General features: G+C 29.5%; 2 protein-coding genes across 2 annotated transcripts; one reads left to right on the top strand and one right to left on the bottom strand.

Moving 5' to 3' along the window:
• The first annotated feature begins 1,438 nt into the window (after positions 1-1,438).
• On the top strand, positions 1,439-4,540 carry LOC106683866 (proteasome subunit beta type-5). The gene is made up of 5 exons (XM_014425587.3): positions 1,439-1,661; positions 1,742-1,892; positions 3,660-3,901; positions 3,980-4,184; positions 4,317-4,540. Exons 1-5 carry the CDS (start codon positions 1,527-1,529, stop codon positions 4,415-4,417), a joined length of 834 nt encoding a protein of 277 aa, XP_014281073.1. The 5' UTR covers positions 1,439-1,526; the 3' UTR covers positions 4,418-4,540.
• A 2,871-nt stretch (positions 4,541-7,411) lies between these two features.
• Positions 7,412-9,032, bottom strand: LOC106683870 (B-cell receptor-associated protein 31). Its single transcript, XM_014425592.3, has one exon. It carries the CDS (start codon positions 8,916-8,918, stop codon positions 8,235-8,237), a length of 684 nt encoding a protein of 227 aa, XP_014281078.1. The 5' UTR covers positions 8,919-9,032; the 3' UTR covers positions 7,412-8,234.
• Between the last annotated feature and the right edge of the window lie 12,657 nt (positions 9,033-21,689).

Raw genomic sequence — 21,689 nt, 5'->3', positions numbered from 1 at the left:
TTTATTTTAGTATGTATGAGATCATTCATCAATATTACCTATTGCCCACAACTGTGTGGCAGATTGTAATATCTATCAATAAATAAATCTATCAAATCAAAAAAAAAAATTGAAGATCTGTCAAATTATCAATAAAACGAGCAAATTTTAAAGTTGCCGATGTTTTGATGTACTATTGTGGGTTTCAATACCACGTAGCTTGATAGAGGATTTTGACCTTGCAGGGCCCTGGATATATATAATACGATACTGGTCATTGAAATATTGGGCAATAAATATTCCAGTTTTCGAGGAATATATTATATAATATAATATATATATATATCCGCAAGATGTCTATTTTATTATTCTGTCTATCTGGTGGTAAGTCCTAAGAGTAGGAAGGTAAGCGCCTAGTGTCGATTGTGAAAAGCAAGCTCTGAGTGTGTAAACCTTAGATCCTTGTTGGAGGACAGAGGCAACTGAGATGTATTCGCCCTCAGTTACGCACACAAGTATCAAGGAAGGAGGCGAGACCCAAAGGAGATTTTGAAAATAGTGCTATGGGGGAATATAAATAGTGATAAAATTATCTGATCCAGTAGTAATGTGTTAACTCCCTGTATCCTTCCAAGTGAGGAACAAAGAGAATTAAAATTGGTAGAGTAACTACCTGGGTAGTAAAGACCGATGAGAGGCACAGCCTGAAGAGAATGGCTTAAAGTGGATCAAATAACTCCAATTTATTTTTTATTTTTTAAGATAGTATATTTATAAATATAACAATAAATTACATATTTATTTAGTGATATCACTAAAACATATATAACAAATTTTCATGAGACGATTCTTTCTTGAATCGCAGCCGCCAAGTCGGCCTTTAACGATTTTAGGGGCAGTTCCTAAAGTTATAGTTGTGGGACCCTTTCTAATACTATTTTGTGCCCCCGCCCCTTCGTAAGGACAGAGGACTTTCTGAGTTTCTGGGAATTATGGGATACACTTGACATAGGAGTGTCCGAGGGGTACAAATTCGTCCATAATGAAGAAGTAATTTATTTAATTTATATAACCCCCTGCTTAAATGATTAATTATAATAAAACTTTCTAAATTTTTGCTAAATTACATAGGATTTTGTCATCATTTATTCCCCGTTGTCGGGCCAGTTTTACAAAGCCTACTGTTACAAAAGGGGCACACACTCTGGGACACTCGCCTTCCTCGAAATAAGTATAGTAAAAAAAAAAATACCTCAAAACTAATATATTCTGATGCCAAATTGAAACTGGTAAAAGTTTCCATTATTCTGGTAAGCTGGTAATTACTAGAAAAGTTGAACTAGATTCAATCTAATTCATCTTGAGCTGTGGCCGGGGCATTCTGATGACGTAATAGCTGATCAGAGTAGACACCAAGTTGAGCAGTTGTAGTTATGACAATGTCCTACTTCTACTGTATTGTTTGGAGGTTGTAGTTGTGTTTTCGAAGGTGTTTCTGCATTGTCACATAACTTATTACAACTTCATCTCAGTATCATTCTGAAACCATGGCTTTAGAAGCTTTATTGGGCGTTAAAGAGAGCTTTGTGCATCCTTTTGCCGCCGAAGAAGAGGGAAAGGGAGACTTTGTTGTTAATAGTTTTAATAATCAGTTACAATTATCTTTACCTCCTCTGGCCAATGTAAATTTCTTCAATAGTTTTATCTTATTTATGATAACTTGAATGATATATTGGTTTTAATTTTATGTTTCATGTTTTAGCCATTATCTAGCAGAACAAACTTTGAATCTGAGGAATGTGGAAGAAAAATCAAAATAAATTTTGATCATGGTACTACAACTCTGGGATTTGTTTATAAAAACGGTGTTATTTTAGCTGTTGATTCAAGGGCTACGGGTGGGCAGTACATTGGTAAGTTAGTGGTATCAAATATCAACTATTGAAATTCTATTAAATTTTTTTTATTTTCTGTATTGAAGAATAATATTCTTAGGAAATTATTTACTTTTCGGATGCAATTTAACATAGTGTAATTTGTTTATTGCATTTAAATATATATGCTGGTAAGATGCTTCTTTTTCTTCACGCTTTTGCAGCAAATTGTTAGTAGCCTTGTTTTGTAATAATAATAATTAAGTTAACAAGCTTTACGGTTTAATGGGGGTAATATTATAAATCTTGAATTAAGGTCTTATATGATATAAATATATAATAAATTACAGACAGATTTATAGTTTTAGAGGACCTTTTCCCCTTATTAGGATTATTCCATACCTCCCAATGCCTCAACCAGCTACCCATCCTAACTAAGGGGGATCCTGCAATTTTAAGATCCACTACTGTTATCAACAAGGCCCAGATTTTTATGCAGTCAAAAAGTCCAGAATATACCATATATTATGCAATAAAAACTGAAATGTGAAAAAAAAATGTAATATACAACTAAAAATCTTCATGTATATATGCATTATGTTTCATATATATATTTTTTTCTTTTCTGTTGCAAATTGTAAGTTTTTAATATTTCGATATTTCAGGTTAGAAAGTGTGTCATATTATATTTTTAACTCTATAATTTATTAATCGTTTTAATTATTTACATATTTTGGTTTATAAAAACAAGGAAAAACAAAATTTGAGATAAGTTTTCATTTAATTTTATCTCTTCTATTTCTTTTTCTATTTTATAAACCAAAATATGTAAATAATTAAAACGATTAATAAATTATAGAGTTAAAAGTATAATATGACACACTTTCTAACCTGAAATATCAAATATTAAAAACTTACAATTTGCAACAGAAAAAAAAAAACTGACAAGGTAGACAAAATAAATAAAATACAAATGAGCAATATTTTCTGCATTAAAATTATTACAAGATGCATTTCTAAATTTGATTCTGTAAATCCTTATTTTTGTCTTTTAAAATATTTTTATAATTAGAGAATGCTCTTTCTACATCGTAGTACATGATGGGTGCAAATTTCTATGCATTTAAAATTTTAGTATTTTATTCAATGTCACAAAATACAATTGAGTCATTCCCATTTAATATTACATTAACATCTTCTAGAATGGCCAGTCCTGAGTTTTTAATAAAAACATCTTCCACTTTTTCTTTCTGTAATTCTCCTATTTGGCCGAGCACGTGAAATATACTCTCTTTAAATTGTTTTAATAATTTTAAACTTTCATCCAACAACAGGATTGTTTCCTGAAATTGGTTCAGTTACTTGAAATAAAACTAGGACGTGCATTATTAAAAGTAAGGTTATTGATTAACATTGTTATTGAACTAAAAAACTAACTTTTAGGTAAAAATATTGTGTGATAAGTGAATGATAATAGTATTGAGTTAATATGTGGTTAAAAGTTTTGAAATTTAATGGAAAATTGATGAAATAGGTTGATTTGACTAAATTTATTGCCATGGGCAGAATCATGGGATGTGAGGTGTAAATTTATCACTAGGTTAACCGAAAGTTGGACATTTAAAGTAATAATTAGGAGTTTTTGAGACTTAAAATAGATACAAAATTTTCTATTCAAGCTATAAAACCAGTCTCAAAGAAGTGATAAGATTATGTATAAAATAAGAAATAAGTTGGGATTTATAGATAAAAGCTCAGTCCATATTACATTCATGGAAAATTATTCTAATTATCTTTTTTTTTAAGGTTCTCAATCAATGAAGAAAATCATTGAAATCCATAAATATTTGGTTGGTACCATGGCGGGTGGTGCTGCTGACTGTGTTTATTGGGATAGGGTACTTGCTAAGCAATGCCGCCTTTATGAACTTCGGAATAAGAGCCGTATTTCTACTGCTGCAGCTTCAAAGCTCATGGCCAACATGGCATTTTCATACAAAGGAATGGGATTATCGATGGGCATGATGATTGCTGGTTATGACAAAAATGTATGTAAAAGTAATTTTATGTTGTCTATTATGATTTTAGTAAATATGTTTAATCAAAATATTGTTTATACTTTTCAGGGTCCTAGTCTGTATTATGTTGATTCCGAAGGTCAGAGAACAAAAGGCAAAGTTTACAGTGTTGGTTCAGGTTCTGTCTATGCTTTTGGTGTTCTAGACTCCGGTTATTCATTTGATTTAGAAGATAATGATGCTTATGAGCTGGCACGAAGATCCATTTATCATGCAACTTACCGAGACTCTTATTCTGGTGGCATTATTAGAGGTAATGGGATTAATAATTTTGTACATAATCTATGTTGACTTTCTAAGTAACTAGATAATGTAGTAAAAATAATATTCAACTTCTCTTAGCTTATGCTTTGATTAAAATGATTAATTTTATTTTTAATTACAGTGTATCACATGAAATCAACTGGATGGGAAGTTATTTCTCAACAAGATTGTTTGGAACTCTACCATAAATATAAAGATGATAAACCATTGTTAACACAATAATTTTAATACTTTCATATAATTATCTTTGATATATTTTCTGTATTACATTTTATTTATGTGAATACAATGTTTCTTAATATAATATTGGATAATAAAATATCATTTTTTATTAGCCTACAGGAATATATTTTATGTCATTATTATACCTATAATCATTTATATTTGTGATATGCTATACTGAAATATTTTAAATTCTATAAAATTTGTATTAAACTCATACTATGTTGTACTGTAGAATTCAACAAATATCACACTGTTCGGTAAAGTTAAATTGTGAATTTTTTTTGTTATCATCATTTATCAAAGAGATGGAAGGCTAAGGGTGCAGTCAGAAAATAAACCAAACAATACTCAGTTCAATCTGTAGTGGTGCTCCGTCCTAAGTTGTTGGCCTTCTGGGATTGATTCTTCCTAGCTGATTGTAGAGAATAGTTTAGAATAGAATATCCACCCTTACCTCCATGATTTTATTGATGGTCAACCATATAACATAATAAATTATTTATAATGATAAAACAAAGTTTAAAAATTAAATGAATGCAATACTTTAATGAGAGGCATGATCTGCTCTACCATCACAATTTGATTATAGCAGAAATATAAAATATCTCAGTGGCAGTATAAAGTTTGAAGATTGGTGGTAAATTTTTTGTTTTATAACAAACATATTTTACTGACAAAGGATCTTTTAAACAACTATTAGACCATAGTATTAAGAAAATATTTTTAATATTCCTGGTTAGTTAAAAACTATAGAAAGAAGACAGTTGACCGTATGAAGTAGATTGTAGGGAGATAGTCCGGGTGGCGGTCAATAAAGGTATCAAAATAGTAAAATAAAACTATTTATTGTAAACCAGCACTTCGCCCCATTTTGCAGGGCTATCAGAATGGAGCACTGAGAGCGACTAACATTCAGTTGTTCAGTGCCAGTGACATTCTGACAGCCCTGCTAAGGGGGGTTTTTACGATAAATAGTTTTCTTTTACTATTTTGATACCTTTATTGACTCCCACCCGGACTGTCCTGGTACAATGTAAAAACTATAATTTTCATTTTATTAAATGAACTTATTATTGTTTTGGAAAACTCATGTGTTTAAGAACTATTTTTTCTGTGAAATCTTAAAAATGATTTTAGTGAATTTAAAATGATAAATCTGATTCTGCAATATGAGCTAAGACATTAGGGAATGGAGTTATAATTAAAAGAATTGTAGTTAACTTAGAATTTGTAGGTAAGCAGTTGAAAAAAAATTACTGTTCATCTTCATCTATGTGATTTTCTTTAGTAGTTTTGATTTAATCTTGATCTCAATAAAAAAAATGTCTACTGATTACCTTTTGTTTTATATGTCCTCTATGCAACATGGGGGACCATCTTTTGGCGTGTGTTGGTCTGGAGGATGTTGAGCGAGATGCGGACCAACTAAGGGGAAGAGTCAAATTGTATTGGGCTGCGAGAGGGGAAAAGGGCGTAATAGCCCACTTCCTGTGGCATAGGAAAAAAAACAAAAAAACTTTTTTTACTAAACACAAGAAGCATTTTTAAAATTTTTGTTTTACATTTTAATGGAAGGTAGCATACTATTATATTTTTTTAAAAATTCTTCATAGCTATTTATAATAAGTAATTTCTTTTTTTACTCAAAATATACATGTGCATGAAAAAAAGAGATGATGCAACCCACAAGGGATCAAGGAAATTTAATATATCTTTTGTTTCTCCAGAATAATTATTCAAATTATTTCCATGAATTAGTATGTTGTTCTTATTGTGAAAGTTAAAAAATCCAATAGGTGTTTTTAATGGAACGTTTAAGATACATACGTAAAATATAAATCATATTTTCACATTTTTGACACTCTTTTCATAGTTTTTAGAAAAATATCTAAAAATTAATCTGTTGAACAGTAATATAAGATTTATAAAATTTATTAATAAGACAGTTAATTTATTAGTAAGACAGTTGAATGAAATTGGATTTTATTAAACAACTTTGTTTATCATGAACTGTTTGGAAGCCTACAGAATTTAAGTGATATGCAATCAAGTCATATAAGAACAATACAATGAGAGACAACTAAACAAATAACTTATTTGATTGTTACATAAATAAATGTAAACTAACCTCGATACATTAATAAAATTTGTAAACAAATTCGCTAAAAAGTTTATAATAAAAAAAATTTCTTTCATAATACTGGCATATATTTATTAGTTGAATTGACAGAAATTATTGCTAGATGAGGAAATAAGTAGAGCATATAAAAAAAAAAAAATCCATTTTAATGATTTTTTAAAATTTTAATTAGAGACTGAAAAAGCAATTTCAAACGTCTAAATACTTACTACAATTAAAAGTTTAGAAAAAATAATAAATAAAAATTATTTAAAATATTTATCGAAGTAAAAATCCCTATTTTTCTCTCAAACATCACATATATTCTTCCATTTTAGTAATTCAACTTGTTTTTTTAATATCCAAGTTACGTGAGTTAAAGGAATTAACAGAACACAATATGCCATTGAACTACATCATGAAATTGTGAAGATGAAAAATACTTGAGGTCTATATAGGACTTCAATGTAAATCTTGGAAAAACAAATCAATGTTCAGCAACAGTCATAATAATTATAAACTTACATATTTTAATACTTTAAAATTAATCTAAAAATATATAAAACTTGGTTTTAAGATAATCTCTCCAGTCATTCAAGGTGACATTCCTGAGAGATTCATTTATAACCAATGACGAGAATGAAACCAGTAAAATACACTACAATTATAGGAGATAAATTTAAGTCATTCACTTACAATTATGTCCAAGAAAGGCATAATTGTGTTTATTATAAGCAGTCATAAAAGATCCAAGAAAAGGAAGAAAGTCACAATCAAGGTTTGGGCATCCCAATAAAATAAATTTCATTTAGGTATATGGCCTTCAGGAAGTTAAATAAATAAATTCATCATAAAATAAATTATAGGGCAAATTAAAAATAACTACTTATTTATTGGAAAAAATAAATACAGAAATATCAAAATTATAACCCATAATAATCTTTCCCACACAGTCTTATTAATTATAAGTAATTATAAAACTAATCTTACAAGACACAGAATACAGTTTTATTAGAAAATTAATAGAATTAATATTAAAAAACATTAGTTTTTTTTCATAATATAAGAGTCATGTAAGGTTCCTATTCAAAATATTTACCTCTTTCATAATAATCAATACTACATCACAAAATTTTAACAATGGTAACACCCCATTCTCCAGTAATGATCCACTCACAATATTGTGCAATAGTCCCAAGAAGTAACAAATATATGCCTAATTTTAAAGCAATGCTCAACAATCTTGTTTATGTATTTCATACATAAACGCATTAGCCGGTGCATAAACAGCCAAACATTCCGCAGTCCCAAAATCAATGTTAACAATTAAAAAAATAATTGTATAAAATAATCACAAGTATTCATATGAGGTATTCATTTTGAGAAGAACATTTCATTTAAATTTATAAAGGTTTCTCAGGAAATTAAATTATACAGAATTTACTGGGAAATAGCAAAACTAGATCAACAAAAGGTGGAAAATGTCTTTAAGAATTTAGTTTGCTCTTCTCAAATAAAATGCCTCACTACAAAAAAAAAAAATAGAAGAAAATGCATCAAATTAGTGCTATTACTGGCCATCTAAATAAGACTTAGATAAAAAACATAAATTTAAACAGACATTACATAAAAGGCACAATAATTAATTCAACAAAATATTTTTCAAAACCACCATAAATGCTAAATCTTTCAGTTTTATTTATCTTTGACAGATTCTTCTTCAACCTTCAGTTTGAGCTGTAATTTATTGTGTTCTTCTGACAGTCTGTCGTATTCTGTTTCCAAAGACTTGGCTTGAGATATGACGGCCTCCTTATCCTTCTTCAACCGATCAATCTCTTGTTCCTGTGATTCAATTTTTTCAGTCAATTTGTTCAATTCTTTTTGATGAGCTTCATTAGAACTGTTCTGGGCATCTTCCCCTGAGCCTTGCATAAAGGAACGGGCAGCAGCAGTTGCTGATTTAGCCTGTTTAAGAGCAGCCTCATTCTCGGCAGATAGTTCTGCTTGCTTCGATATGAGTTGAACAAATCTCCTAATTACAAGGGTGAGAAAAAGAGAGAATCCAGAAATGTAGAAATTGCGCTGAGCTCTGAACAGTCTCATACTGATCTGTAGTTCATTTTCCAAGTGAGAGTGCTCATGAGGTTCCATACTTGAGTATTTCCTCATTTCACGAATTGAATCCAGTAAAAATAAGACAAGGACTAAAACAATAAGACCGAAGTACCATAGTGCTTGCCTGGATAGTACTTGCAAGAAACGCGATTTAAGTAAACTATTCCATCTTCTAGCAGAAATCAGCGGTAAAACGAATAAGAGAACTAAAGCTATTTCAGCATACAAAAACGTCGCAACTAATGTCCACTGTATACTCATCTTGAATACTGCCCTTCACCAACGGTTTCAACAAAATTAGTAATAATGAAAGGACACGACTTATAAAAGCCTTATCACTGACTCACTACAAGATGCAACTTGAACACAGATTACTCAGCCTAAGAGATATGAATAATCATTTGTGAACTGATAAGGTATTTGTCTTTAAATAGATTAGAGTGGTTTCAAATTTAAATATTTATTAATTTTAGAATCATTTTAAAAATAAAATAAAATGGTTAAATGTATTTGTAAGATTTTATTTTATGACAAAGAGGTAAGAGTAAAAGATGGCGAACAAAGTTATTGGGCTGTTGAAATGGCGATCCTTCATGAATTTTACAATTAATAGTAAATTAATGAAATAGCTACAATGATTAATTTAACATGATTACATAAATCAGATATTTTTGTATTAATTTTATCATTAAAAGTGTGTTATGTTGCAAAAATTTAACATGTGTCACAAAAACAAATGGTTTGCTCCACATCTGATTTTCATGATTAAACAGTCCATCCGATTTTCGGGTATTTTTCACCTTATAAGATAATTAGTGGGGATTGGGGTAAAATGGGTTTACGTTATATGTAGATTGCTAGTGCAATGTTGCTCTTGTCCTCGATCTTATTTTTTTAGTTAATCCTAAGAAACCTTTTTTATTACTAACTTACTTTCTAGTTATTATTTTTCTTTAAATATTAAATTTTAGAACATAGGGATACCTAGACCATTTTGAGGCATGAGATGAATACTGTTTTTGGGCCTAGGGGAGATTTGTTTTTGGGGGCCCGGGTCACATTAATATTCGGGGCTCAGGGTGGAATCTTTTTTAGGGCCCGGGCAGATTATTTTTAGAGGCCGCGGCTGATATAATTTTAAGGTCTCAGGTAAATTTGTTTTTAGGATCCGAGGTGGATTCATTTTCGGGACCCGGGGCGGATAATTTTTGGGTCCTTGGACTGATACAATTTTTAGTTTTTAAGCAAATGTATAAGAACAGTGTTTTCCCACCTATCGTGATTACATTTGGTATGGTTGATATGTTGCGACAGTACACTGTCAAGGCATATACATATGACAGTTAAATGTGGTAGTGAATGCGACTGTTAGTTCACTAACATTACTTGTACTACTATCTATCACGCCAGACCAAGTGTGAAATTACTGTCATGACCGTAACTATCAAATAGTTACTCCATGGTAGTGGCTAATACTTTTTCCGCAATAACGGAACCTGTATGGTAGTTCACTGTCAAGGTGTATACACGTGATAGTTAACGTGACAGTCCCTTCACTGGCATTACTTGTACGATTAAATATCACGCCAGAGCTAGTGCGACAGTACAATCATAACTGTAACAATTATGCTGGCGGGCATTTGTCGGGTAAAATGAGTATTTTCAAAGCGCTGAGTAGGTATTTTTTTGGTTGAGAGAATTGGCAGTACTCTAATTGAGGCACTCTGTCGTAAAACATGATAACTGAAAAAATTGCAGTGTTTTATCTTACATCAGGAGTCACAAAAATTTAATATCAACATAATTCCTTTAAATATATAAATATAACGCAAATTCTCTCAAAAATCTATTTAATCAATCCTAAAATAATCATAGGTGTTCTTTGCTTCTTTATTTTTTTAAACAATTTTTCTTTTAAAAGTAAATAGAAAATTTGACTCAATATTTGTCTAATAATATAATAAGAAGCTCTATATTTCGAAGAAACTTTTATATTTTGTTTTAATTTGAAAATTTGTTTTTATTGGGGCAAAGATTCTTCTTATTGGCTCGTGAACCTGTGGCAGCCTCCTTGCACTTGATTATGGCAAAATTGATGACATTGCGTTTTTGAAGGTTTTTAACGACACGTAGTTTTTGAAGATTTTTTAAATATTAATAAAGTGAGCTTGAAGAACAGGGCCGGTTTCGCCCTCGTTGGAGCTTCTAGCTTAGGATTAAAAAAATAAAATACAAGTTAGAACTTCCCAATTGAACATGAAGTAAAATAATAAAGTGGTCTACCACAGATCACAGACTAGAAAAGATTACGTTATTGGAATGGGTACAAGCTCACCGTCAGGGATGAGTCGAGTGTAGGGATGCGACATCGATGTCGATGATTTGAAAACATTGATGTTTTACCCAAAACATCGATGTTTTTAACATCAATGTTTTTAAGCCGATGTTTTCTAAACATCGATGTTTTTAAGCCGATGTTTTCTAAACAACGATGTTTTGTCCCAATTTTTCATTTTTTTTTTTCAAAAGCAACTAAATGAAAACCAAACATTTTCAGTATATAAATCGATTCCTATCAAAAATATGGTCGAATAAAAAAGTACCTCCAACCTTCAAGCTATCGACATGATAGAGATAAATTACGACTAGAATATTTTTTTTTATTTTAAAACATCGATGTTTTTTAGTGATGTCACATTCTTTGAAAAAACTCTTCTTACAGGGCGTAGAATGTGGCATTGTTTTTTTAGCATCGATGTTTTAGAATTGAACATCGATGTTTTTTTATCGATGTCGCATCTCTAGTCGAGTGGTCAAAATCCTTGTGGTCCGGGTTCTCGGGGAACCCAATAATAGTTGAATAAAAACTCAATAATAAATAATATCACTTACTTTTATCATACTCTACTTTTTTGCCTAAGGTAAATTAATAATTACAATTAATATTATAGACAAAAATTAAAAAACATGAAATATTGAATGGGAGGAGCGTTGTTTATTATTTAACTACAATTAAATGAAATAATTATCTGGAGTACTTCGTTTCATCATTCACTTCAGACCTGTCACTGACGTGTTTCAATGAAATTTAATTTTGAAATTTAGTCATCAAATAGATCTTGATCTCTGGAGAATAATTCATATTCCATTCTAGGAAATAATATAAATACAAATATGAATTATGCACCAAACTAGTTGCTGAAACTAGTGCCCTTCTCAAGATAATCACCTAAGTATATAAACAATTTTTACAAAGTTTCGAATACTATTTTACAGGATAAACTTATAAATTTGTTTGTTAATTCAGTTGCACTGATTTATAATTTAAAACTAAGTGTATCTATGATCCTTCTACCCATTTAAGTATGCACAAAATGAACTTCATTGTCTAAGATCTTCGTATGAAATTCGTTGAGTGATTTTTGCTTAAGTAGATAAAGGAATGTATTTTAATTTTTGTGTCACAATTTATAAGTATTTTTTTTCTAAAAAAATTTTTAGGCAATTTGATCACTCCTCTAAAATTTATTGTTAAATAATTTCAGATTCGCAATTGGTAAATTCGATATTGGTACACTTATGGTGTTATATGGTTAAATAAAACAAACAATTGCCCTCTAATAGTAAAGAAAAAAGTTAATTAGAAAAAGGGACGAGAGAAGAAAATATAAAAAAAAATAATAATAATGAATAAATAAAATGAGTAATAATAAAAAGTAAAATAAAGGTAGTGTGACTATGAATTAATTTTATATTTATTAAAATTTATAAAAGAATGTCCTGCAGCAGTCTGGGCTTCAGTCTTCGGGTTGAGGTTGGGTTTCCCAGGTTGTAGGTCACTGCTCCTTTAATTGTCGGCAACTGGGAGTGGAACTTCATGAACCGTTTTTTGATGTAATTTTCTATTGACTCCATATGTCATTCGCGATGCAATTGGCTATTTCTTATGAAACAAGGAGCATTAACTGCGATTCTTAGGAATTTATTTTGAAAAGATTGTAGTTTTTTCCTTTTCGTGAAGGATGCCGCTCCCCAGACTTCACAGCCGTACATCAGCAGTGGCCTGAGAATTGTTTTAAATATAAGAACAGTTGTTTCTGGTTTTAGTTTGGAATTTCTGTTTAGGATAGGATATAGCATTGCTAACCTTGCATAAGTTTGAGTTAATTTGATGTTGATATGATGATTCCAGGTAAGGCGGTATTGGCGATATGATGATTCCCAGGTATCTTACTGTTTCACTGGCAGGGTTCCATTTCACTTTTTTACCTTTGAGGATTAGATCTGGTAGGCGTCGGTGAGTAAAAACTTTTGAGTAACTTTTTTCAATGTTCAAGCTAGTCATCCATTTAGTGAAATATTGTTCTAGATCATTAAGGTGACTTTGTAAAGTGTTTCTAGCTATTATTATATCATCATGTTGAGAGAACACAGTTGTGTCGTCAGCGAACATAGCTATGGAGGTGTGTGTGGACTGGACCTTGTGGAATACCGGCATGGATTTGTCTAAAGATTGAATTTTTGTTATTAATTCGGACTGAAAGTGTTCTACCATTAAGGAATGAGCTCAGAATATTGTATAGGTATTTTGGAGTGCCTGCTTTCTTTAGTTTATATAGGAGACCTCGATGCCAGACCTTATCGAATGCTTGTTGGAAATCTAAGAACGCTACCAGGGTGTGTCTCTTTTTTTCGAATCCGCTGATTATAAATTCCGATAGTCTTGCCAGTTGGTGAGAAGTGGAATGACTGTATTGAAAATCAGGAATAATTTCGATGCTCTGAAAAAATGAATTAAGATGTTTTCTTATAACTGATTCCAGTAATTTTCCAAAAATGGGTAATAAACTGATAGGTCTATAGCTGCTGTTTAGCGTTCTTACCAGGCTTGTGAATTACTATGAGTTCGGGTTTCTTACATGTATCCGGAAAGTATCCAGTTCGAAGGGAACTGTTAAAAATTGACGTGATAAAAACGACAGCTTTCCTGGTTAACATTTTGATTGCTATGGCTGAGATCAAATCATGGTCAGGACTTTTCTTTATCTTGAGCTTTTTAATCAGGTCCTGGATTTCTTTTGGGGACGTGAATTTAGGTGGGAGTTCAACTGTTGCGAGGGGGAGATTTAGATACATGTCAATTTCATCAGTGACTAAAAGAGATTATTGAGTTTATCTTTTTCAAAATATATGATTTTTTTAAAACCCTTAATTAAAATTGTCATTGATAATTGATCTTTATACTAAGAATTAAAAAACGTATTTGCAGTTCAAATATTAATATCAGTTCATTAGCTTATCAAACAAGTAACTCGTTTCAGTATTCTATATTTTACTTAATAAAAACTCAAGAATCCTAGTATAACAAGTATACGTATATCATACTATTATCTACTGAATTAACATGAAATAATGGAGTTTTTATTGAGATGCGATATTAACTCACTTCGTTTTTTCCTTAATAGATATATCATGGCCGTAGTATTTTCTTATAGGTCGGGTTCGTTGTGATAAAAAAAGTTCTGACCCCTTAATAACATGATAGAGCTTCTCAGAACCAGACTTAATTGCAGTAACAAGGGTAAGATGTAATCAAGTGCCGGAGTAAACCGGAGTTGTATTTAATCATACTTCTACACCTATGTAGGGTAATTTTGAATATCTTCTCCTCTCCTCCCCCCTCTATTTTGGTTTACTGTTAATTTAATGTTGGTAACATGAAGTAAATGTGCCAAATAAATAGACATAATTCTTATTTATAAACTTGAACATTCCTTTTTTATTTTTTTTACTTTTATTTTACTATTAAAATATATTAATAAGTTGTTTTACATCAGATGTAGATTTTTTTTTGTTATAGTTGGGGAACCTGCTTTGTATAGCGCTCTTTAAAGTAATTTTTTTCTCTACAATATCAAATTTTAGACGCCATAAATTATGTATTTATATTCTGGTAAGTAATACATTTCTGCAAATTATCATTGCTGTTATAAGATCCTGGCAAAACATTTAATTTAAATTAGCAATTGATATGGTTATTTTAATTATTATGAAGTTAATAATTATAACATTAATGATTCATATTTCATTGATATAGAATGAAGAGATTTAATTTGGATTAGAATTTTTAATAATATAATCGAAAATTTGTTGTTGGAAGTAAGATTTAAAAACTGATAAAAGATAATCATCTAATTTTAAAATATAACTTACCTTTAACTTAAAATAAAAAAATTCTAGTTACCCATATCTAGGGCTGTTAGCATTCTTGTAAGACTTCAAAATTGCTGAATATGTTCATCCCTTTTTCATACTATAAAGTAATAATTAATGTTATTTGAAAGTAGTTAATTTTTGTTAAATATTAGACTTTATTTAAAATAATAAATATATTTTTATTACAAGCATCAGTAACCATCCGATGATAATCTTTAGTTTCAATTTGTGGATAAATATAGCAACAAATTATTTTAATTCTAACATTGGGATTGTATTCATGGAAATTTCATTGAAAAGCAGAATTTTTTCAATCTGTTGTGGAATGGCAAATATTTTATGCCGGTTGAAACTTTGTTTAACACATATCAAACAGTAGGACATCATTTATCACCATTGATATATTGGTAATTGCTTTTTATAAAATATCTTAACCATAAACAAATTAATTATTTCACGTATGGGCTTACTAGATTAGAAGCTTTGGGTTTTTAATATTATTTACATAGCACTTTAAACAATTTTTTAATCTAATTATAATGTGATTTATTCGCTTATAGTTCAGAAACTTCTACAAAAAAATTAAACTTATTGTTTATGTCAAAACTATCTCTGAAAATGAAGTTAGCTTTAGGATGAAATTATATCAAATGGCATCTTGATTCTTAGCATGTCCTAATATATCTGCCCAATAATCATTTAGCAGTTTTAGTTACTTGTCTCTTTTACCATTAAGTAAAAATTGTCATATGTCATATAACGACTAATTTTCTCTTGTTTATGAATTTACACAACTCATATGAGTCATCACTTACACAGGCTCATACGATATTATTAGTGGAATTTATGAGATATTTTGATCTATGATCTTCATTTTTATTTTATTCTTTAAATATTAAATCTAATTTTCTATTTTCAATACTGTAAAGGTCAAGCATACAAAGTTTTAGAAATTTAGAGGTGTAAATTTCATACGAATTCAGTGTGAATACTAACAGAAAAGAAAGTACTGGATATAGTTTAAGGCATAAGTGGGTGAAGGTTTTATTTTAGAAATTGAAAAATACAATTTTTTTCAGTGTCTATTTTTCAAAAACATGATCTACCTAATTTGAAATTATCCGATTAACCAAGAATCATGGTATGGTATAGAAAATAAGCGCATGAGATTTTCATTCAGGAGAAAAATTAATTTTCGAAAATTAGTTACATCGCATCTTCATCCACTATATTTTCAGTTATAAATATGAAATACAACAATATTTTAGGATTTTTATGTCTGAAATAGGTTAAGCAGGAAAACATGAAAAGATTTTCATCTTTTATTTTATATTTAGTTTTCACTTATTCTATAAAAGAGTGTTATTACTTTTTTCGGTAAGTAATAAAATAACAGCTTTTACAATTCTAGATCCTCAATTTTGATTTTGATTTCAACTCACATATTAAGAGTCCTAACAACCCACATTATGGCAAATATTTTTTTAAATGTTGACTAATACCAATTGAAATAATTTAATTCCTAAAAATTGTTAAAATTTGGAGAAACATGATTCTTTTGTGCTTTGAAGTGTTTTATTAGGCCATAAAACCTGAAACATGATTGTTACAATGCTTTTAATTAGCATAGTCATTTCAGGAGTTTTTATATTTTATAGCGTGAAATATTATAGCTTATTATTTGAGAAATAAACCAAGAAAGTGTAAGATTTGCTGAAACTATGGGGAATTTAAAATTCAGATTGTATAAAATATAAAACCTAGCAAATGCTAGGTTTATAAATATAAACAATAACTATTTTATTTATATCTAATGGTTTCAGTTATGGTGGTATTTTATCAATCAGTGAATATTTTCGTACTTGAAACAAATGAATCCTGTGTGGCAGCATTTTTACATGTAAGTCTTCGGTGGAGCAGATCGAACTTCATGGTTAAGGTAAGGCTTTCTCTGTATTTTTTATATCATTGCTGGTATTTATTGTTTTAGTTCAGTTTACTTGGCTTCATCATCTATTATAGACATCTACCAATTAACATTAATAAAATAATTTTTAATACTGTAATACTTGTTTTGATATAGATGTTTCATAGTACAGTTATGATAAACTATAATGTTATTTTTACACTTTCAAATTTATTTACAATAATCATTTAATCTTAAATCGATTGAATTATTTTTTCAAACAATATATTAATAAATAATTGGAGAAGTTTGTCGGGGGGTGGGTCAGCAAAGAACAACATAAATAAAAAAAACCATATTTATTTATTTTATGCCGACGTTTCGACCTGAGTTTCAGGTCTTCATCAGGGGTTATAGCGTAGAAGGTATAATTAATAAATAAATAAGTTAATAAATAATTATTAATAAATAAATAAGTTATCTAAGTGAAATATCTGGTGTGTCTACTCACAGGACTTTCCTTATTGTTTATGTTAAGTCCAATATAAGTAGCTTGCGATATTTTTATAATATTGGCAGTGGTGAGGAGAGCAAGTAGGCCTATTGGTCTTTTTTGTCTAGACTAAGATTTACTATAGAAGTATTGAATTTATTAGGGCTTATTATATCAAGCTATGATACTTGGTGGAGTAATGAATTTTTAATGTGGAGAATCCTTATAATGCTACATATAAAACTATCTACAAATAGGGCTCTCGGTTGTAAAACATGGTATCTGAAATTTATTGTGAATTGTAGTTTTTAGCTATACTGGTTTCTGAAGAGCCGATTCCATGAAATTTTAGAAAATTTATATTTTTAAAGGTATAATGTGGGTAATTAATTTTGGTGAGTTCTGGCTTAAGGTTAAATATTGTGATTAACAAAAATTTTAACACTTTGAAATTTTTAATTTTCTGCTACTAAATTAGATGACACGACATAAGTAAACATCTGTTCAATATAAACTCAACGTCCACTTACATTTCCTTGTTCATAATCATTGTTCCAATCGATACTTGAAAATGCTCCTAGGTGTTTTAAAATCTCTATAACTTTTTTGCATAATCTTTTTTTATGCATCATTAAAAACAATTTCTCCCTTCTTTATAACAAATAAAAATTTATTTAATTTTTTTTCTATGCTTATCCACCGATGTTTTGGTTTATTCCTTCATACATGAAATTTTACTTTATTTATATTTTTATTGAATATATGCATCCTTACCTCTGCACTTCTTATGTCTATTTAGGTATATCCAATGTAAATTTATTCTATCTATACTTAAACATGTTGGTTGTAAGTGACCCTTTTTGATATAATTATACAAAATTTGGTACAATGGAATAAATGCAGATGAATTAAATTTATTTTGTATATTCAGTACCAGTCAAGACCACTTCAGTTTTTTTGAGGTAATTTCATACATTTTGGAACACATAAAACAACGCTAATATAGTTCTTCTAATAAAACTTTAATACAGCTAGATGCTTACATGAGTATATAAATAATATAACTAAGCATAAATAGTAAAATTTTAGACAAATAATACAGTAAGTTAGCTAAAGGAAAAATGATAATACCCTTTAATTGGCTGGGGGGAATTTACATAAGCAATTGGTGAGGAGGAGTCTAACGAACCCCAACATTTTTTTTATTTATCCAATTAAACATTAACCCGTTTTATTACTTTTAGTACTTTCGATAACAAAAGGTTTTTATAAAATAATGTATAACTGAAATTGATTATTCACTTGTTTTTGATTTTTTTTTTTATCATTGGTTATTCACTTTTTGTTTAATATTTTCATTATTTGACAATGCTGAACAGAGTGGAGAAAAAAAATTAATATTTCATTGCTTAAAATATAAAACCAGGAAAAAAAATACATGCTATATTTGAATATGCTAATATTAACAATCTTTACTTAACATAACTGATGGTTCTAAAATTTTGACTGGCATTATTACAAGACATAAGGTATGTATAGATGGGGATACAGATATTAAATTAAAATAGAAATAGAGGAACATCCCAACAATAGAACAATAACTCGCAATGCTAATGGATAAATGGATTTGTTCTAATTATGGAAGATTTGTTTTTTTTTTTCAAATCAGATATATTTATTACTCTGCATATTATTTGTGTTGCTCTTAGATTATTGATTATGGTTTTAATTTTATTTAGTTTCTTCTTCTCCGATGTGCCATTAAAGCATTAATTTTCTGCATTCAAACACTGATAGCAATTCATCGATAGTATCATTTACGACTCTCTGCTGGTTTACCCATAAAAATAAATTAAAAGTTACTACAGGAATTTTAGAAATATGAAAGGGAATCAATATGCGGATATAGTTGACTGATAAGGCAAAAACATTGGTACAAAAGACTTCCTTCATCATTTTTTTATTTATTAAAATAAATCATAAAAAAAATTAACACTTTAGGGTATTATCGAGAAGTGTTGCTACAGACATTTGTTGGAAGGAGAGAGAGCTGATTAAGGGAGCAAATCATAAATTTCTCTACAAATTTAACTGGATTTACTCATAGCATTAAAATATTTTTATTTCCCTAACTATATCATGAAATGAAATTTTCAGCGGAAAAACAGTATTACTCCTTTCTTTTTCCTATTCTTCCCCAAACTCTAGGTAATTACATTGTTTTCCCCTGACCAGATATTCTTTTCTACCTGTAAATGAGGCTTATAAATTGTTTTTCTCCAGGACAGTATGCACTATTCGGTTCATCTGTCTTAAAGCTGCAATATAGCACCAAAATCAAAGGAACGGAGATACCTTGATGATACCCTTGGGGTACTTGTAGATGTTAAACCTAAATAAGAAAAGAAAATATTGAGTACTAAAGTCACTCCATGGCTTCATCTTTGGAAAATTATTTTCTCAAAATATTTTTACCACATTTATTTATTAGAATTTGAAAAAAAAAATGATCTCAGACTTCTTTTTTTTTTGGTTTCTATTTTTTTTTCTGTTGAAAAATTGAATCGAAACTAATAATACAAGTTCTAAAATACATTTTGATTAATATTTAGGTAAAAACAAGGTTAAATAAGGATTTATTCAACGTTATTTAACTGTGATTTACATGTATTCTGTAGGTCAGATTGTATTATTTTATTCAATTTAGTGTAAGCAGGAAAAAAAGTCTTTATCCCAGCATTTTAATTTGTACTTCAATTTAGTGCCTCTTCAAAAACAATGTTCATAAACACTTTTTTTTTCGCAATCTGTGTTCTTCGTCAGTTAAACTCGATTCTTTAAGAACTGTTTTTATTATTCCTGCTTATTTGTAAAATAAAATATTACATGGGGGTCATGTGTAAAATAAAATATTCCAAAGTGATAACTAGACACTTTTTTATATAATAGGTAGATATAAATTATTATATTTTTTAAAATTAATTAACATTAAATATAGTGCAAATATTGATTTGAAAATTTGAGCTCAGGGAATAATTATATTTATAATATTGTATATATTATCATTCATTTAATTGTTCTATGACCTGAGGCCTTCCTTGGGTCGCATCCCTTGTCACCTTCTGGATTCACCTTAGGTAAATTGATATTACTTGATTAATGAATAGTTGGTTTCATGGAATTCGTTATAACAACTTACTGAGCTAGAATAGTCGAGATCTATAATTTCCAATATCTTTGATCAGATTTCCCAGCTTATCAAGGTCTATGGAATATTCTCCGAAATTCTCAGACATTTTTGGAAAAATTAACCTCCCTAAATGGCGTTTATGAGCAATTTTGTACATAACAATCTGTTTGATTATGTTTTACTACAATTTGCATAGTTTGAATTAGGTTGTTAAATTCATCAGCTTTTCGGGTTTTCAAATTATCGGGAGGGATATCACCCTTCTCCCTTACTTCCCCTTTACGTCGTCTTTGGTTCGTTATACAGGATGGTATTCTAGACACGTCTGTCGAAACCTTCCATCAAAACTTAAAGTGTTTAACTTAATTCGTTGGTTTGAAAAAAACAAACAAAAGTTTATTTAAATAATAATTATAATTGATTATTATCATATAGAACTTCGGGAATACGCATGCGTGCAATTAGTATGCCTGTTTCGAGCTAATAGCTCATATAAAATAAAAACGGTTTACCATAATAAATTATGCATGTGAAATTTTTCTTCATTTTTCTCCTCGGGTTCCTTTTCCCATTTCCAGGATAATAATAATAATAATAATGATGATGATGATGATGATGATGATGATCAAAACAAAATATAAAGTTAGTAAGACAAAGAAGTAATTAGAAAATAATTATAATAATACTTAGTATTGTGTATGTATTGAAAAATAGTCAATAAAAGGAGAGATCAACAAGTTCAAAAATAATAAGCAAATTTAATAAAAGCAGTGAACATTACAATAGCATAAGAAACACTCTAAAATTTAGTTCTGTTGCGTTCACTAATGTCTAACGACCTCTTTAATTTGGGATTTAATAATTCATGAAGAAAGACTTACATGTATCGAAGAAGGAATATGGACGAAGGCGAGCCACGATGATGATGATGATGATGACGATGATAACGATAATAACGATAATGACGATAATAACGATGATAACGATGATAACGATGATAACGATAATAACGATAATAATGATAATAATAATAATAATAATAATAATAATGGCTTAACGAACCCGAAGGTTCGATGCCGATACCACTAAACGTTCTCTGCATACATCCTTCCAGTGATGCCCGTCCACCCAATTCCACTAAATCTGTTTTAACACAATCCTCCCATCTATGTTTCGGTCTACCCCTCGGACGTTTACCCGTTGGTTCAGTGTTTATTAACATTTTAG

The sequence above is a fragment of the Halyomorpha halys genome, unplaced genomic scaffold (assembly GCF_000696795.3).
Source record: "Halyomorpha halys isolate HHAL.00 unplaced genomic scaffold, Hhal_1.1 Scaffold523.1, whole genome shotgun sequence".
NCBI classification, from domain to species: Eukaryota; Metazoa; Arthropoda; class Insecta; order Hemiptera; family Pentatomidae; genus Halyomorpha; species Halyomorpha halys.
The sequence above is the reverse complement of the archived record's forward strand: the minus strand, read 5'-3'. Positions and strand labels throughout refer to the sequence as shown.

Coding starts and splice junctions, on each gene's coding strand:
- LOC106683866 (XM_014425587.3), top strand. CDS start 1,527: ATGGCTTTAGAAGCTTTATTGGGCGTTAAAGAGAGCTTTGTGCATCCT. Junction 1,893..3,659: donor TACGGGTGGGCAGTACATTG/GTAAGTTAGTGG, acceptor TTTTTTTTTAAG/GTTCTCAATCAATGAAGAAA. Junction 4,185..4,316: donor TTCTGGTGGCATTATTAGAG/GTAATGGGATTA, acceptor TTTTAATTACAG/TGTATCACATGAAATCAACT.
- LOC106683870 (XM_014425592.3), bottom strand. CDS start 8,918: ATGAGTATACAGTGGACATTAGTTGCGACGTTTTTGTATGCTGAAATA.